This window comes from Oncorhynchus keta, chromosome 19 (genome assembly GCF_023373465.1).
Source record: "Oncorhynchus keta strain PuntledgeMale-10-30-2019 chromosome 19, Oket_V2, whole genome shotgun sequence".
In the NCBI taxonomy this organism is placed as follows: Eukaryota; Metazoa; Chordata; class Actinopteri; order Salmoniformes; family Salmonidae; genus Oncorhynchus; species Oncorhynchus keta.
The window spans coordinates 36,054,477-36,072,128 of NC_068439.1; the positions used below are offsets into that span (position 1 = coordinate 36,054,477).

Consider the following 17,652-nt stretch of genomic DNA (forward strand, 5'->3'; position numbering starts at 1 on the left):
TTTGATTCTTAGCAGGTTTTTACCATGGAGCTCCTCATACATCTACACCTCTAACCACAGATCAGATTCCCCTACACCAACCTTGACCATTAGGAAGCAAAATACAATATCTGACCCTGGACCAGTTCTATCACCAACTTCTACCATCTACTCCATTGTGGCTACACAACTACCGGGCTATACTGGGCCTTGGTAACAGACCAACATTTTTACATTTACATTTTAGTCATTTACCAGATGCTCTTATTCTATCTGAAGATAGCTAAGTGAGACAACCACATCACATTCATAGTAAATACATTTTTAGAGTAGATATCAACAGACGTAAGGTCTGTAAATTATGCTGTTTGATTCACACTAACGAGCAGAGGCGAGCAGGGCTTCATAACTAATTAAACGGGGGTGGGGGTGATGTGAAGTACATGAAAGAACACAGAGACTCACCTGCTGGGTGATCCTAGTTAATAATTCAAGCATGTACTCTGGCTGTACGGTCAGCTGGGGGAGAACATAACCAAACACGCTAGATAGTTGGATGCAGGTATTCAGCTATTTTCACGATCATCTTGGTAACAAAAAATGACAGTCGCTGTTTTTTTTACATCGATAGCGTGCTTCGCCAGCTACCCAGCTATCACACACTGCTTGCATGAGAATTAGATAGCTAAATGTTTGAGGATGCCACAATTGAGGGTGTTGAATGATAACAACTGGATTAAACTAAATGCATGCATGGATGAGAGAGAGAGAAAGTGTGTGTGTGTGTGAGAGAGAGAGAGAGAGAGAGAGAGAGAGAGAGAGAGAGAGAGAGAAAGGAGTCGTTATACCACCCTCTTACAGTATATCATATGGTGCCATAAGCTATGGGTTTTCGTCAACACTTCTATCTTTCATACAGGCTACCACTGACCACTTCACACATCACAAGCAGTCTGAGAATACTTGTCATTTATGCCTCAGATCCTTCTACTAGCCTAGCCAACCATGTAAATTGCATCACACACATAGCACTGAATCTGCGGGAGGCATTTCATGTATGCATCTAGAGAAGCAGAGCACATTCCCTCAATTCCAAACATACTGACAGTTGATCAAGTGCCCAGTGACGTCAGGTACTCCGCCTGCTGTTGCTATGCTACAGACCACATCAGCCTGCTTGTATTTACATTATTACACACTCAATTAATGCCAGTATAATCTATATGGAGGGGGACAGGTGGGGCTTGTTGCCCTATCAACTCTGCCAGACCACACACATTGGAACACATTCGACTTTCCTTTCCTCATGTCCTTTCATTCGTGGCCTCCGACATGTGAATGCATGGAATATGATTTTGCCTTGATACATTCCCCTACGAAGTCTTTTCAGACCAGTAGGTGTGAAGGATGGGAGATGACGGAAGGAGGATATTTGAGACAAGTCCTTTCAGATCAGTGGAAGTAGAGGAAAGGAGACAAGGGTAGGAGGACATTTGAGACCGTTCGGGAACAAATCCTTTCAGATCAGTGGCACTGAAGGAGAAGAGATGAGGTTAGGAGGATATGAGATTGTTGGAACGTGGCCACTGAGTTGAGAGTAGAGTAGATACATAGTGGTCTCCTGTTTCCCAGAGTACATTATGGGACTTGGGCCATGACACTATAGGGCAGTTTAGGCACGCAACAGGAAGAGACCTGGCCACACCATTGCCATAAACCGACTTTTCCGTGAACTGCAGAGAGAATACACTTTTAGGTTGAGTGCAACGCCTAGGATTTATCCCTCAACCATTACTTCATTATCTAATGGAATCTACTGAGGTTTCTCTAATTGAATCATTTATGATCTTGTGGCAAACAACTCATGTAAAATTATTCGGAAGAAACATACCCTTTGTTGTAGATTTCACCCACAGGGTAGCGGTGGGTGGGTCGGGAGTAGAGCTTCATAGAGCTACAAAGATTTGAGGTGAAGCTGTGGGCTTAGATAGAGAGACTGCAGGGACTACAGGGAGGTTTCCTTTGAGGGTGAGCTGCTAGGTTGAATGTTGTTAAACAGTGGCCAAAACTGCCAGGTAAGTCTGTCAGGCTTAGCTACTAAGGAAAGTAGATTCAGCAAAATCAACCCAAAAATTGAATTAATTAACTAAATGTGATTTACTAAACTCAGCAAAAAAAGAAATGCCCCTTCTTCAGGACCCTGTCTTTCAAAGATAATTAGTAAAAATCCAAATAACTTCACAGATCTTCATTGTAAAGGGTTTAAACACTGTTTCCCATGCTTGTTCAATGAACCATAAACAATTAATGAACATGCACCTTAAGACACTAACAGTTATCAGACGGTAGGCAATTAAGGTCACAGTTATGAAAACTTAGGACACTAAAGAGGCCTTTCTACTGACTCTGAAAAACACCAAAAGAAAGATGACCAGGGTCCCTGCTCATCTGCGTGAACATGCCTTAGGCATGCTGCAAGGAGGCATGAGGACTGCAGATGTGGCCAGGGCAATAAATTGCAATGTACGTACTGTGAGACGCCTAAGACAGTGCTACAGGGAGACAGGAGGGACAGCTGATCCTCCTCGCGGTGGCAGACCACGTGTAACAACACCTGTACAGGATTGGCACATCCGAACATCACACCTGCGGGACAGGTACAGGATGGCAACAACAACTGCTCGAGTTACACCAGGAATGCACAATCCCTCCATCAGTGCTCAGAATGTCTGCAATAGGCTGAGAGAGGCTGGACTGAGGGCTTATAGGCCTGTTGTAAGGCAGGTCCTCACCAGACATTACCGGCAACAAACCCACGATCAATGGACCAGACAGGAATGGCAAGAAGTGCTCTTCACTGACGAGTCGCGGTTTTGTCTCACCAGGGGTGATGGTCGGATTCGCATTTATCGTCGAAGGAATGAGCGTTACACCGAGGCCTGTACTCTGGAGCGGAATCGATTTGGAGGTGGAGGGTCCGTCATGGTCTGGGGCGGTGTGTCACAGCATCATCGGACTGAGCTTGTTGTCATTGCATGCAATCTCAACGCTGTGCGTTACAGAGAAGACATCCTCCTCCCTCAAGTGGTACCCTTCCTGCAGGCTCATCCTGACATGATCCTCCAGCATGACAATGCCACCAGCCATACTTCTCATTCTGTGCGTGATTTCTTGCACGACAAGAATGTCAGTGTTCTACCATGGCCAGCGAAGAGCCCTGATCTCAATACCATTGAGCACATCTGGGACCTGTTGGATCGGAGGGTGAGGGCTAGGGCCATTCCCCCTAGAAATGTCCGGGAACTTGCAGGTGCCTTAGTGGAAGAGTGGGGTAACATCTCACAGCAAGACCTGGCAAATCTGGTGCAGTCTATGAGGAGGAGATGCACTGCAGTACTTAATGCAGCTGGTGGCCACACCAGATACTGACTGTTACTTTTGATTTTGACCCCCCCTTTGTTCAGGGACACATTATTCCATTTCAGTTCGTCACATGTCTGTGGAACTTGTTCAGTTTATGTCTCAGTTGTTGAATCTTGTTATGTTCATACAAATATTTACACATGTTAAGTTTACTGAAAATAAACGCACTTGACAGTGAGAGGACGTTTCTTTTTTTGCTAAGTTTAGTATGTGATTTACCTGGTCAAAATTTGCACTGATATTTTCAAAAGGGCCTAGAAAAAACGAACAAAAACAAAGCACAAAGCTAAAACACGAGGTTGCCACATTTTACCTTTAGGTCTCCGGCATCCCCTTAGTAAGCCTTTGATATTATCGTAAACCCTTTGATTAACCCTTTGGAAAATAATTGGTTCTACCTTTGCACTAGCACAAACAATTCAACAAATCTACCCCTTTACAGTGAACATTTGCAATGGAAATCTCTCGAGATTATAACAATGCTTTGTCTTTCGCGATGCAGTGAATTTGATCTCTCTCTTTTTCAGAGATGAAATCATAAAAGCAGAAGCTGCCAAAGGAGTCCATCTGTACTGTTGACGACACAGAGGCCTTTCGTACTGACTGGCATGCCTGTCCTTCTGTCTGTGTGGGGACCACTCACTGTGCATCCTCCGGTGATCTGCCCACTTGCATGTCCTCCAGGGGACATAAACAAAAAGGCCTTGGCCGGCCACATCAAATCAGCTTATGGGTCGGTGTTGAAACTGTGGTCCACCAACTAATCTACATAATAACAACATATCATCTGTCTGAAGGTTTTATGTATGTTGTAGTACATTTTACAATCATCAATTAGGGCCTAGCATATGGTTTGATGTGGATATTCACATTTTCATATTCTCAGTAGGCCTTGTTTTTCAATTACCATTTTTGACGGTTGTCTCTAAACTTAAGGTCTCTAAACTAAACGGTCCTTCTGTAGCTCAGTTGGTAGAGCATGGCGCTTGTAACGCCAGGGTAGTGGGTTCAATTCTACATACGTAGAATGTATGCACACATGACTGTAAGTCGCTTTGGATAAAAGCGTCTGCTAAATGGCATATATATTATATATTACTTAAGGAGGTGGAACTCCATTCCCTTCAAATTTAACCACTGCATGTGACGTTGATGCAAGTCCTGCTGCAACAGTCATTTCTCCACACCCCCCATGGATATTAATCATTTTCAGTTAATATCCATAAATTATTTTATGTAGTTTCTTGCGATAGCCCTCTGTGACTTGAAAGAATATTTCTCAAAACTGTGATTCCTAAAATATGTGTCCCGAGATTTGGTCAAGTCTGTCAGATTTGTCTAAAATCCTAAATGAATCAGGAATGAGCAGGGTCAACTATACCATAAAGACCCCTTATTCATGTCCTCATTACATGTAGTGCAACAAGACCACTCGTGGTCTGTAAAGTTCTCTAGCTTTGATAGATTTAAACAAACAATTTTGAAATCACCATGGTCACAATCCTAAACTGTCTGCCTGATAGAATATTAATTTTGGTTAAGATATGTTACTTTTAATTACGTTTTAGAGCCACAAAGCAATTCAACTGCTACTGTGTATACCACTTGAATGAAGAAGGAAACAGACATTTTTGTCTCCATAAAACATCAACTCTGTCAGCTTTTTGTCGAACGTCAACTCCATCAGAGTGCTGAAAGATTTGATAAAATGGTTGTGTTTTTATTGGGGATTTTCAAATGAATAATTGGTGAATAATTTCCCATATTTTACAAATGTTTGTATTGAACTTTTATTTTTGGAGTAAAAAAAATGTCTGTTTTCCATATCTGTTGTCAACTCTGATGGACTCAAAATATTGTAACCACTGTCCTGCAACATTTGCTTAAACAATTTGCTATGCTAGACCTAAGGGATAATTTTTGCTTTGTAAATGTTGTTTTATGTTCTAAATGTAACTAGCCCTGGAACATTTTGAGTGCTATAAAATAAAAATATGTTTGGAGATTTATATTACTTATTTCAATCATCTAATTTTAGAATTAAACAATCAAGACCTTTAAACACTTGTTGGACCATTATTGTCAAAATGAAATGACTTTCATGGTGTCTGCCGGAGTTGACAAAAATCCAGTTTGTTGCGTTTGATGAAAAATGTATAATAATTAGGAGGTTGTTCCTTTACATGGTGTGATAGACCAAAGTATAAGCTATCAAAATATATAATTTAACATTTTGTTAATACTAAGACTAATATTTGTGGGGAAAAAGTTGAGATTGTTCCATCTTTCAAGGATCTCTAAGCTCGAAAACAGCAACATTTTCTCTCAGCCTCAGGGCAAAATGTGTAAAATAGCATGAAATAATCTAGAATACTTCATTTTTTTCTCTGCCCCATGAGGGGCCTTGCAGGGAGCCATGCGAAACTGCGCTACGCCACTGTCTTTGTGCTGTCTTGGCCACTCCTAGTCTTTTTCACATGTATGAGCTGTCAAGGCAGCAGAAACAGATCTGGGACCAGGCTAGCCTTTTTACCTGCATGATCTAAACCTCTAAAAGGCAACACAGAATGGTTGCTGACATCTGGCGCGGCTGCTGCCACAACACCCCGAGCCTTTCAAGAAAGGAATCCTTCCTGGCAGTGGGGCGCCATGGCAACCACACCCACACAGTACATAGCAAATAGGTGGATATAGCATAGAGCAGGCAGAATGACTGTGTCTCCAGATTTTCATATAAAGGCATTAGCAGTGCTGCGTCAGAGGAAGCAGGATAGATTTAGCTGTTGAATGCTTGTTGCATGCAAACTGAAATTTCAAATGTGAGTGTGCTAGAGTAGCAAACATGTGTTTAATACTTGCTTTTGGAAGTGATGACTGTTCTGTAACTTCTAGTTCTATGGTGCACTTAGCATTCGATTTGAGTGCCAAATGTCCATTAAATAACACAAAGGGCTTATTACATGATCTGGTGCAAGAAATCATCACCTTCACAAACATTGGTGTTCAGATCCATTGGAAATTGAAATCACATTTCCATCACACTGAAGGGCTCATCAACATAAACAAAGTCCTATGTCAGGTGTCATAACACACTTATGTCATACACTACACTTCATAATGGTCTACTTCCATTGCTTATGCTGCATCCCACTGCTGAGCAGCTAAGTACTCCTGCAGCATGGCTCCAGAGGTGGGACCAGCCCTCCTGATTTCCATACTTGTTGCCATGAGCACCGGTCTGGCTGTGACTAGCTGCTGTGTGGATGGACAGGACAGGAGCCAAGCAGATATGGCCACCCGCTCGTGACGGCCTCTTTGAGACGCAGATAGATATGAAAATGAGTTTGGGGCATAGCGTAGCTTACTAAAGGAGTGTTCATCCTGGATTAAGGATAAAGGATAGAGGCGTGGACTTGAGTAGTGTGACTGTTTAAACTGGTAGTTTAGACCATCTGGGCTGGGCACTGACAATTGTAGGCCTATCCTTTAGGAACCTTATAGTTACTCAAAGGCTGTGTGACTGCATAAGTGGATAATAGGTAACACGCATTGGAGCAAATGACCCTGTAAGACGCATAAGGCACAAACAAAGGGCACAAAGAAGACAAACATTAGTGGCCCTGTGTGTCCCATCAACAAAGCCCTGACTGGACGTTGTGTTGGGCCCTGATCGCGGTCACCACCCTGACCGCGGTCACCACCCTGACCGTACGTGGTCATAATACGGCCTGTCTCACACCACACCCAGGCAGTCAGACCGAGTAATAAAAAAAGAAGGAGGGCAAGGCTCTGCTATTTTAGGTGTACTCCACTTTAGATTGAAAAATGTCCCTCCCTACACTCAGTCTATCTCCCCCGTCTAGGGACTCGCACACAAAGACAGCCAATGGTTAATCACGGTGCAGTGTGACGCATCTATGGAACCTGCCATAATGACGTTTTCATGTCTATATGACAATGCCTGTTGACATGGAGCAAAGACGGACCTATCGCACAACAAAGACATCTGTAAACATACACATGCTGACTACACATTTGGACTACTCTGTGGCAGACAATCTCATTCTTCACCCTACTCTCCTAGGCCAGTGGTTCTCCACTGGTTTTGCCTCGGGACCCAAATTGAACCAGGTTGTCTCAGTCGCGACCCAAAGTTCGCGTCGCGAAAAAGAATCGCCGAAATGCAATCTGGAAAACAATTCTTTATGCTATATTGGTATTATATGACAAGGGAACAACATCCCCACCTCTCATTGTCAATAATACAATTTTGCCCATATTCTTGACGAAGAACGTTAATAAACCACAAAGACCACAAAATCACCCAAAACAGTGCTGCTAATACAATAGCTCTATTTTGGAAATACTGTGATTGAAGAGAAATTGTTCAGAGATTGAATTATTTAAAAAACCTAAGTTACATTTCTACACTGTAGCTCAGTTGGTAGAGCATGGCGCTTGTAACGCCAGGGTAGTGGGTTCGATTCCCGGGACCACCCATACGTAGAATGTATGCACACATGACTGTAAGTCGCTTTGGATAAAAGCGTCTGCTAAATGGCATATATTATTATTATTATATTTACACACATCCTACCTAGCTTATGTCAATTCTTTACTCAGACAACCGTGACACATTCAAAACTTTTTTTTGAGCCACCAGTTCAGAATCTCTCTCCTAGGCAATACTACATAATAGATTGACAAAAGCCTATTCAAAAATTGGTTTTGAAAGAAATCACATAGACAAACTGGATTGAGGTGCTCCGTATAAGAAAATGCTTTATTCATTACTGCTGGCTATTTCCGCTGTGACTCCTCCCTGCGCTGGGTTGATATCCCCGTACACCTACACAGTTGAAAGGTATTGTCAGATGTTGACCTTTCATCCTTTGTGTTGAAAGGCCTCCAACTGTGGCTTTTGACTTGTGAGCGTCTGACTGACTGGCTGTGATAATACACAGTTAGAGGATATAAATACGTGGACATGTATAAATAGGGTTATGTAGCTTATGTAGGATTAAACTAAATCTATGGCAGCCAGAACCAATAAACATTATAGGACTGAATAAAGTGAGTGAGGTATTGAAAAGCGTGTATTTGGATCGGAAGGGATGAGATCATATTACAGAAGAATCAGAGGGGTTTTAATAATGAAATTATTTATTTTACATATTGATACTAAAGGCCAATGCATTTCCTTTGTTATGGCCTAAAACTTTACTAATCGCTGCGGGTATGAGTCTGTCTACATGTTATTGAAACAGCCTGGACTCTGACAGAGAAAGGAGGGAGAAAAATGAGGAGAGGAGTGGAAAAGAAGGTCACCATTCACACTTCACCCTGTCCATTGTTGTGTATCCCACCTTACCACTTAAAGTGACAAAAGTCTCCAAAAGATGTCCATTCTATTCAGGACATGCACTCTCTGTCGACTTCAACTGTAAACCCTCTCTTGAGGCTCTCAGTATCAACACATAAAAGTGGTCTCAAAACAAACCTGCACCTGAAGCGACGACAACCACAGTTCGCAGTCGTGTTTTTGTACCATCTTCTCGTGTTTACACTGGAAAAAGTTAAAGTGTTTGAGGGAACATGACAGTTCTAGGCACCAATTTAAAATGTGACACCCTTCACAGACAGACCAACCCTGACCTAGCCACAAACCACCCCTTCCTGCATGTTACAACCACTCTGTCAACCACCTTATAACCACCAATACTGCTGATGGAAGCTTGACAGTTCAGATTGTTGAAGGTGAGCGAGGCTACTCCTTAAGAAGACATTCATAAAGCATTCGTAAGGCTGTCATAAATGTAATACGCTCACTATTACCACATAAAAGTGGGTATGGCCAAAATATTCACCACATCGTCAGTTAGGTAGTATCATGCCTTCAGAAATGACAAGGCAGCTCCAGTTATGTTGACATTTAGCTGTTTGTTGACAAAAACGCTTCCATAGTGTATTAGGATACTGGGTATGTACACATCTGTTTCCAAGACCTGGATATACTGTAAATGCATCCATCAATGATGTGGACGCCTCAGGGTTCAAGTGTCTGCCAGCATGTCAGGTTAGAGGTTAAGAGGTTAATAGGAGGGTGAGTGAGCATGACTCTTAGTGGCTCTTTGAAGTCCAAATGAAAGGCCAAGTAGAGAGCTGGCTAAAGAGGGACATGGATCTTGTGATGTGGATCTTTGGAAATCATTCTAAATGATCAAGACAACCAGACTCATGTATAGAACATGAAAGACTACAACAGCAACACGGAGAAAACATGATTTCCTCTGGCAACACGTGTCCTTGGCATCACAACCAGCCCCCACAATACCTCACTGCCATTCACCCTCCAAACCACACACACTTCATTGCCCCCCGGCTATGATGCACATCTGCTTACCTCTGCTGCCGGTTGCCAGATCAGCCACTTTCTGAAAGGCATCCAGGAAGGCGGCTACCGCGACAACTGTCGTCCTGGAAGATGACATAGACACAGCTGGTCACCATTCTGATTGTTATTGACAGCAGAACATACCATATGTACAATATAGGCCAACAACCATACAACACTCATATTTACCACGGTTTGAATCACTTCACTAGTAGCCCCATATGCTCAGGGAAAGGGTTAGTAGGCTGGTCATGGTTGGGTCAGTGTTTCCCCTATAATTGTATAGGTGGGGTGGGTCCTTCCATCTAGCTCTGTTGCCCCCCCCCCATCCCCATATTTACACAATTTCAAACCCCCTTAGGTGGTAACCAAAAGCAACCACACTGCATGGGGGGACAAAAGTGTGGAGAAAGGGGTCACAATAGATTTAACCTAGATTATTGTTGGGGCCTTTTTACCTCTATGCTCTTGCATTTCTGTATTTTGAGATTATCATGCAGCCAGAGAAGCAAATCCATTAGTAAATTGTCTGTTCCAGACCTTGAAATTGTATCAAGTAGAGACTGACCTTTGTTGACAAGAAACTAAGCTGAAATTGAATTCAGTAGGTAGGCAAGGTATCATCATCCAATTTGATGTCATAAATCATTTCAGGAAATGCAACTGAGCCACATGCTGCAGGATGGTACTCTTTTGTACAATGTGCAATCGAAAGGTTGCTTTTCTCTCATTCTTAATGAAGTAATGACTCATTTGAGCTCAGAAAAACACAAGGCTAAGTGGAGGCATGCATTCTTAGTTATTTAAAGCAGAGCACGGTAACCTAAAGAGTAGGCTTGTATATTCTACATTCAGATGATGTACTTAAAAAATCATTTAGGTTTTATTTACACCCAATTAAAATTGTTGATGTAAATGGCAAGTTGTAGAAGGGTCCAGGCACTTGTTTTTGAGAAACTAAAAAGGACATATGTGGGTGTTTTTGGAGCATTTATTCATGTTTTTTTCAGAACCCCCGTACTGCACAACGAGGATGAGGATGTGAATCCCTAAAAAAAGGGTCTGGACCCTTTTATAAGATGCCATTTAAAAAAGCTAAATTCTCCTTTAAAGCGATGTTAGGAAAACACCCAGACTAGATTGCACACAATTGGATCTGCAGAGGGTTTGGACATCTGCCCTTTGGCACACCGGAACTCACTTCCTTTCACATGCAGTTGGTGCACTGCTACTGTTTTAGATTGCAGAGGTGGGTGTCACGTAAGCACGTACATGCATGGTGCAGTACAGTACACAGATGCAAAGAAATGGCTTCACACATAAGCTATTTTAGACACACCATTTTTGGGCTCCCGAGTGGCGCAGCGGTCTAAGGCACTGCATCTCAGTGCAAGAGGCGTCACTACAGTCACTGGTTCGAATCCAGGCTGTACACACCTGGCCGTGATTGGGAGTCCCACAATTGACCCAGCGTCGTCCAGGTTTGGCCAGGGTAGGCCGTCATTGTAAAGAAGAATTTGTTCTTAACTGCCTTGCCTAGTTAAATAAAAAAATAACAAATAAAAGTGTACCATGTGGTTAAGAATATTCAACTAGAAAAATGCATGTACTGTTATTTTGCTCTACCTGTGGAGAGTAAATGGTAGGATTTCTCAGGAACACTTTTTTCCCACAACACCTCAGCGGGACGACGAAGTAGAGACGTTTTTCAGCGGGTTAACCCAGTGTAACCCTGGGTTGCAATAAAAGCTTCTGGCGCGCTGCGCTGATCTAGCGTGCCGAGATAATGACTTTATGATTTGATCATTAATCTAAGTTGATGAAAGGTTAATTTATTTTTTCTCTCGCATGACCTTCAGCTGTGACTGTGCACAACTGTAAGCCGGTGCCAAGCCCAATGATCCAGAAACACGCAGACAAGACCAGGCCGGGTGTGTGTGACAATCTTCTAGACAGATAACGAAGAACATTTGAAGAGGGATTAGGTTTTTTATGAGGAGGTTGGGTAAATGGAGGGTGTGTGTGCATGCGTGTGTGTATTCGGGAAAAATAGAGACACACAGTATGTGTGTGTGTTTGTTTGTTTACCTGAGCTGTGATTGTAGCTTCCCGGCCTTGCTGATGAAGTCATCCCACACTGGGTAACTGCTCTGAGGAGATAAAATGAGAAAGTGTGAGGATGAAGTGTACACACACAAACATACTTATAATGCAACATGTCCGCAAGCTCATATCTGATCAAATCTCAGATAAAAGAGCAACAATGGGAGAGATCAATAAAGTGAATCCATAGACCCATACTGAGATTGTAGACCCCACTCTCACTCCACGTAAACAATAGCCCACATGCATATGATACAGTAAGGATCAAATTGGGTTCAATTGAAAGTCCCAGTACTGCATTGCGGTATCTCTGTTAAGAATGTAGGCTACCATGAGCAAAGTTGAACTACTGTAAACCGAAGAGTTCTAAAAAGTGGAATAGACTTCAAACATCATAAGAAGCCTTCAAGACGCTTCTCTTAGTTTTTCATCATCACAGAGGTTGACAGTAGGTTAGCCTGCCTGTTTAAAGACCTGTTGGCCTCCGGTTGAAGCGCATAGTCCTCTCTTCACAGGCCTCTAACATCTAAATGCAGGGCTGCGGTGGTTAAAGGACAGAGCGGTCGCTAGCCAGCTATGGTCTGGGGGGCCATGTAGAAAACATCTCACCAGGGCAGTCTGGGTCTAGGTAAACAAGGCCTCACTACAGCTGGAAGGCTAGAGGCTGTGGAGGTCAACAGGTAACGAACGACCTCTATCTGGAAGTGACATGCTCGCTGAGTGGGCAAACACAAGTGTCTTCTTAGGTGTGTGTGTGTGTGCGTGCGCACGCACGTATGTGTGTCCATGACTGATGAAGAGATCTGCACAGGACGACAGGGGTTAAACCACTTAGGTGGATTAATTCAATTCCAGCTCAATTTCCTCCACTCTTTGAGTAATACATGAACATGGCAAATTTTACATTCAAGATCAGCATTTCAATTCATTTTCTGAACTATTCAAATAACTGCCCCCAACCATACTGTTTTAAACATAGAAAACACAGTAGGTAATGCTTACTATAGGCCTTTTTACTGTGATCGGACAGGATAGCAAACATGAGTTGATAATGGGGCCAAACAATCAGATTATGGGGCGGTGGGGTTAACCAGATAGAACACCGTCAGACTTGTCATTGTCAAGGTGATATTTCTTGAGTGATTGATTAGTGCCCGAGCCCAACCCCCCGGAGAGGAGTAATACGTGTGACGTGCGCCCCACTCGGGCCCCTTTTGTTCCTCCACAGCACTAGCCCTCCACTGTGGTTACCGTGACAACAGGACGGAGGCAATGACGCTGCACTTCAATCTCCTTGGCACCCGCCGACATCATTTACATCACCGGGCGAGGAATACCATGAAATACGCACTGCATGAATTCACCATGCCACCCACTTAATATGGCTTCTACAGTATGTGTTGATTTCCTACTGAGAGATCATTTTAGCATCGCATATGACATTTCAGATTCAATGCAAGGACTGTATAAACGCAGTGAATTTAAACGCATGAATCATGCAAACAAAAAGATCAGGCATTGATTCAGGCACTTCTGATGCATGGTGCTCATCTCAGAAATGGGTAGAAAGAACATGGCTCCATATTCAACAAGACTTCTCATGGATCCATCAACTTATGGTCATAAACCCTAGAGCTCTGCTGCTTTGTTTCTCTTCTATCCATTTCCGTTCTATGGTTCATCTAGTAATCCCCCCCCAGTGAGAGGATTATTTTAGCCAGAGTGATTATGATGACCCGTCAAATACTGATTAATAAACCCAAGTAGGCCTTCATCCAATGCTTTCAATAGCATTACCTTCAACCTCGAGCCAACAGATTAATAATGTAATGGTGCTCAAACATGTATACACTGAATGGGTAATAGAGAATAAAACATTTTGAGCTGCTGCCCTCCGGAAGGAGATTAAGGGTCCCCACTGTTCAGTAAGAATAGGAGCAGGGCAAGTTTCATTCCATCAGGCTGCTGAACAGTGGGACATAGGACAGATGTTGACCCAATGCACGGTTGGACAGTACGCTGCAGAGACTTTGAATATGTGGAAATTTTCGTGTGTGACTTGTGTATTAACGTTCTAGTTTTCCATACTGCATGTACGTATTTGCAAGTGTATTTGTACGCTGACGTCCAAAAATAAATGTCCATGTAAATGGACAATAAAGTATATTGTATCGTATCACATCATATTATGGGGTGGTTTCCCAGACACATTTTTAAATCTAGTCCTAGACTAAAAATAGACTCTCCATTGAGTAGCGTATGTATTTTAGTCATGGAATAGGCTTCATTTGTGTCCAGAAACCAGCCCATGTTCATATAACTCACGAATAAAACATAAATGTCAACCTTTATAGAACCTTTATATTCTGACATTATTCAATTAGCACTGAATTCCATGATTTTTGTCATTCATACTGCAGTTTTTATACTCTGTTTAAAATACGCTTGGAGCTCAGAAAAAGCATGGGAAATTGGTTCCAGTTTACCAAATGAATGGTAATATATCTGCTTACACAAAGAGATGTGATAACAGTATCTAAATTATGTATTAACACTCACACACACACCAACCAGCACGCTGATTCAATTTAAGCACAAATATTGGCGAGCAAATATAGGCACACAGACAATCCCCACCCACACATGTAAACATGAGCCAGTAGACAAGAGTGTAATTCATGGTGCCCTTTGGAAAAGCTCTCAACCCACGAAAATGGTTTATTACACAGGTCCAGAGAAACATGTCTGAAATGGCTGTATAAGGCTATCATGAATGAACATACAGTGCATTAAGGAAAAGTATTCAGACACCTTGACTTTTTACACATTTTGTTACATATTCTTATTCTAAAATGGTTTCAATAGTTTTTTCCCCCCCTCAATCTACACACAATACCCAATAAGGACAAAGCAAAAACAGTTTATTTTATTAGAGCAAATGTATAAAAAATGTAAAACTGAAATATCACATTTACATAAGTATTCAGACCCTTTACTCTGTACTTTGTTGAAGCACCTTCGGCAGTGATTACAGCCTTGAGTAATCTTGGGTATGACGCTACAAGCTTGGCACACCTGTATTTGGGGAGTTTCTCCCATTCTTCTCTTCAGATCCTCTCAAGCTCTGTCAGGTTGGATGGGGAGTGTCGCTGCACACCTATTTTCAGGTCTATCCAGAGATGTTCGATCTGGTTTTTTATTTTTTAAATTATTTTTATTTCACCTTTATTTAACGAGATAGGCTAGTTGAGAACAAGTTCTCATTTGCAACTGCGACCTGGCCAAGATAAAGCGTAGCAATTCGACACATACAACAACACAGAGTTACACATGGAATAAACAAAACATACAGTCAACAATACAGTAGAACAAAATAAAACAAAAAGTCTATATACAGTGAGTGCAAATGAGGTAAGTTAAGGAAATAAATAGGCCATGGTGGTGAAGTAATTACAATATAGCAATTAAACACTGGAATGGTCGATCGGCAGAAGGTGAATGTGTAGGTAGAGATACTGGAGTGCAAAGGAGCAAAATAAATAAATACCAATATGGGGATGAGGTAGGTAGATAGATGGGCTGTTTACAGATGGGCTATGTACAGGTGCAGGGATCTGTAAGCTGCTCTGACAGCTGGTGCTTAAAGCTAGTGAGGGAGATGTGAGTCTCCAGCTTCAGAGATTTTTGCAGTTCGTTCCAGTCATGGGCAGCAGAGAACTGGAAGGAAAGACGACCAAAGGAGGAATTGGCTTTGGGGGTGACCAGTGAGATATACCTGCTGGAGCGCGTGCTACGAGTGGGTGCTGCTATGGTGACCAGTGAGCTGAGAAAAGGCGGGGCTTTACCTAGCAGAGACTTGTAGATAACCTGTAGCCAGTGGGTTTGGCGACGAGTATGAAGCGAGGGCCAACCAACGAGAGCGTACAGGTCGCAATGGTGGGTAGTGTATGGGGCTTTGGTGACAAAACGGATGGCACTGTGATAGACTGCATCCAGTTTGTTGAGTAGACTGTTGGAGGCTATTTTATAGATGACATCACCAAAGTCAAGGATCGGTAGGATGGTCAGTTTTACGAGGGTATGTTTGGCAGCATGAGTGAAGAATGCTTTGTTGCGATATAGGAAGCCAATTCTAGATTTAATTTTGGATTGGAGATGCTTAATGTGAGTCTGGAAGGAGTTTACAGTCTAACCAGACACCCAGGTATTTGTAGTTGTCCACGTATTCTAAGTCAAGGCCGTCCAAAGTAGTGATGCTGGACGGGCGAGCAGGTGCGGGCAGTGATTGATTGAATAACATGCATTTAGTTTTACTTGCGTTTAAGAGCAGTTGGAGGCCATGGAAGGAGAGTTGTATGGCATTGAAGCTCGTCTGGAGGTTAAACACAGTGTCCAAGGAGGGGCCAGAAGTATACAGAATGGTGTCGTCTGCATAGAGGTGGATCAGAGAATCACCAGCAGCAAGAGCAACATCATTGATGTATTCAGAAATACATTTGGTAAACTGGGTTCAAGTCCGGGCTCTGGCTGGGCCACTCAAGGACATTTAGAGACTTGTCTCGAAGCAAATCCTGCGTCATCTTGGCTGTGTGCTTAGGGTCGTAGTCCTGTTGGAAGGTGAACCTCACCCCAGTCTGAGGTCCTGAGCGCTCTGGAGCAGGTTTTCATCAAGGCTCTCTCTCTAATTTTCTTTGTTCATCTTTGCCTCGATCCTGACTAGTCTCCCAGTCCCTGCTGCTAAAAAACATCCCCACAGCATGATGCTGCCACCACCATGCTTCACCGTAGGGATGGTGCCAGGTTTCCTCCAGACGTGACGCTTGGCATTCAGGCCAAAGAGTTACATCTGGGATTCATTCAGACTAGAGAATCTTGTTTCTCATGGTCTGAGAGTCCTTTAGGTCCTTTTTAGCAAACTCCAAGTGGTCTCTCATGTGCCTTTTACTGAGCTGTGGCTTCCGTCTGGCCAATCTACCATAAAGGCCTGATTGGTGGAGTGCTGCAGAGATGGTTGTCCTTCTGGAAGGTTCTCCCTTTTGTTCAGTTTGGCTGGGCGGCCATCTCTAGGAAGAGTCTTGGTGGTTCCAAACTTCTTACATTTAAGAATGATGGAGGCCACTGTGTTCTTGGGGACCTTAAATGCTGCAGACATTTTTTGGTAACCTTCCACAGATCTGTGCCTCGACACAATCCTGTCTCGAAGCTCTACTGACAATTCCTTTGACCTCATGTCGTGGTCTTTGCTCTGACATGCACTGTCAACTGTGGGACCTTATATAGACAGGTGTGTGCCTTTACAAATCCTGTCCAATCAATTACATTTACATTTACATTTACAACAGGTGGACTCCAATCAAGTTGTAGAAATATCAAGGATGATAATTTGAAACCGGATGCATCTGAGCTCAATTTCGAGTCTCATAGCAAAGGGTCTGAATACTTATGTAAATAAGGTATTTCTGTTTTGTATTTTTATATATCTGAAAAAATATATAAAAACCTGTTTTTGCTTTGTCATTGTGGGTATTGTGTGTAGATTGATGAGGAAAAACATTACTTTAATCCATTTTAGAATAAGGTCTGAATACTTTCCGAATGCACTGTACTTCAGCCTAATGTTAGACAATTGAAAAACATTTGTTGTCATCAAAATCTACAAAAGTAGCCTATTTCTCAAATGGTTTGCCCTTAATTTCTCAGAAGTAATTTTTTGTTAAGCGGACTTGATTACATTGCTTTGCAAAAATGTCTCA

At 42.6% G+C, this 17,652-nt stretch overlaps 1 protein-coding gene across 4 annotated transcripts in view; it reads right to left on the reverse strand.

Annotated features, from left to right (window-relative positions):
• The window catches only part of LOC118398151 (protein MTSS 1-like), a 51,371-nt gene that overhangs the window by 32,256 nt on the left and 1,463 nt on the right, over positions 1 to 17,652 (reverse strand). For all 4 annotated transcript variants that reach the window (XM_052470352.1, XM_052470353.1, XM_052470350.1 and 1 more), the window contains exons 2-3: positions 11,885 to 11,946; positions 9,806 to 9,879 (exon numbers count right to left, since the gene is read on the reverse strand). In XM_052470352.1, the coding sequence (XP_052326312.1) occupies positions 9,806 to 9,879; positions 11,885 to 11,946 (136 nt within the window). The remainder of the gene's footprint in view (positions 1 to 9,805; positions 9,880 to 11,884; positions 11,947 to 17,652) is intronic.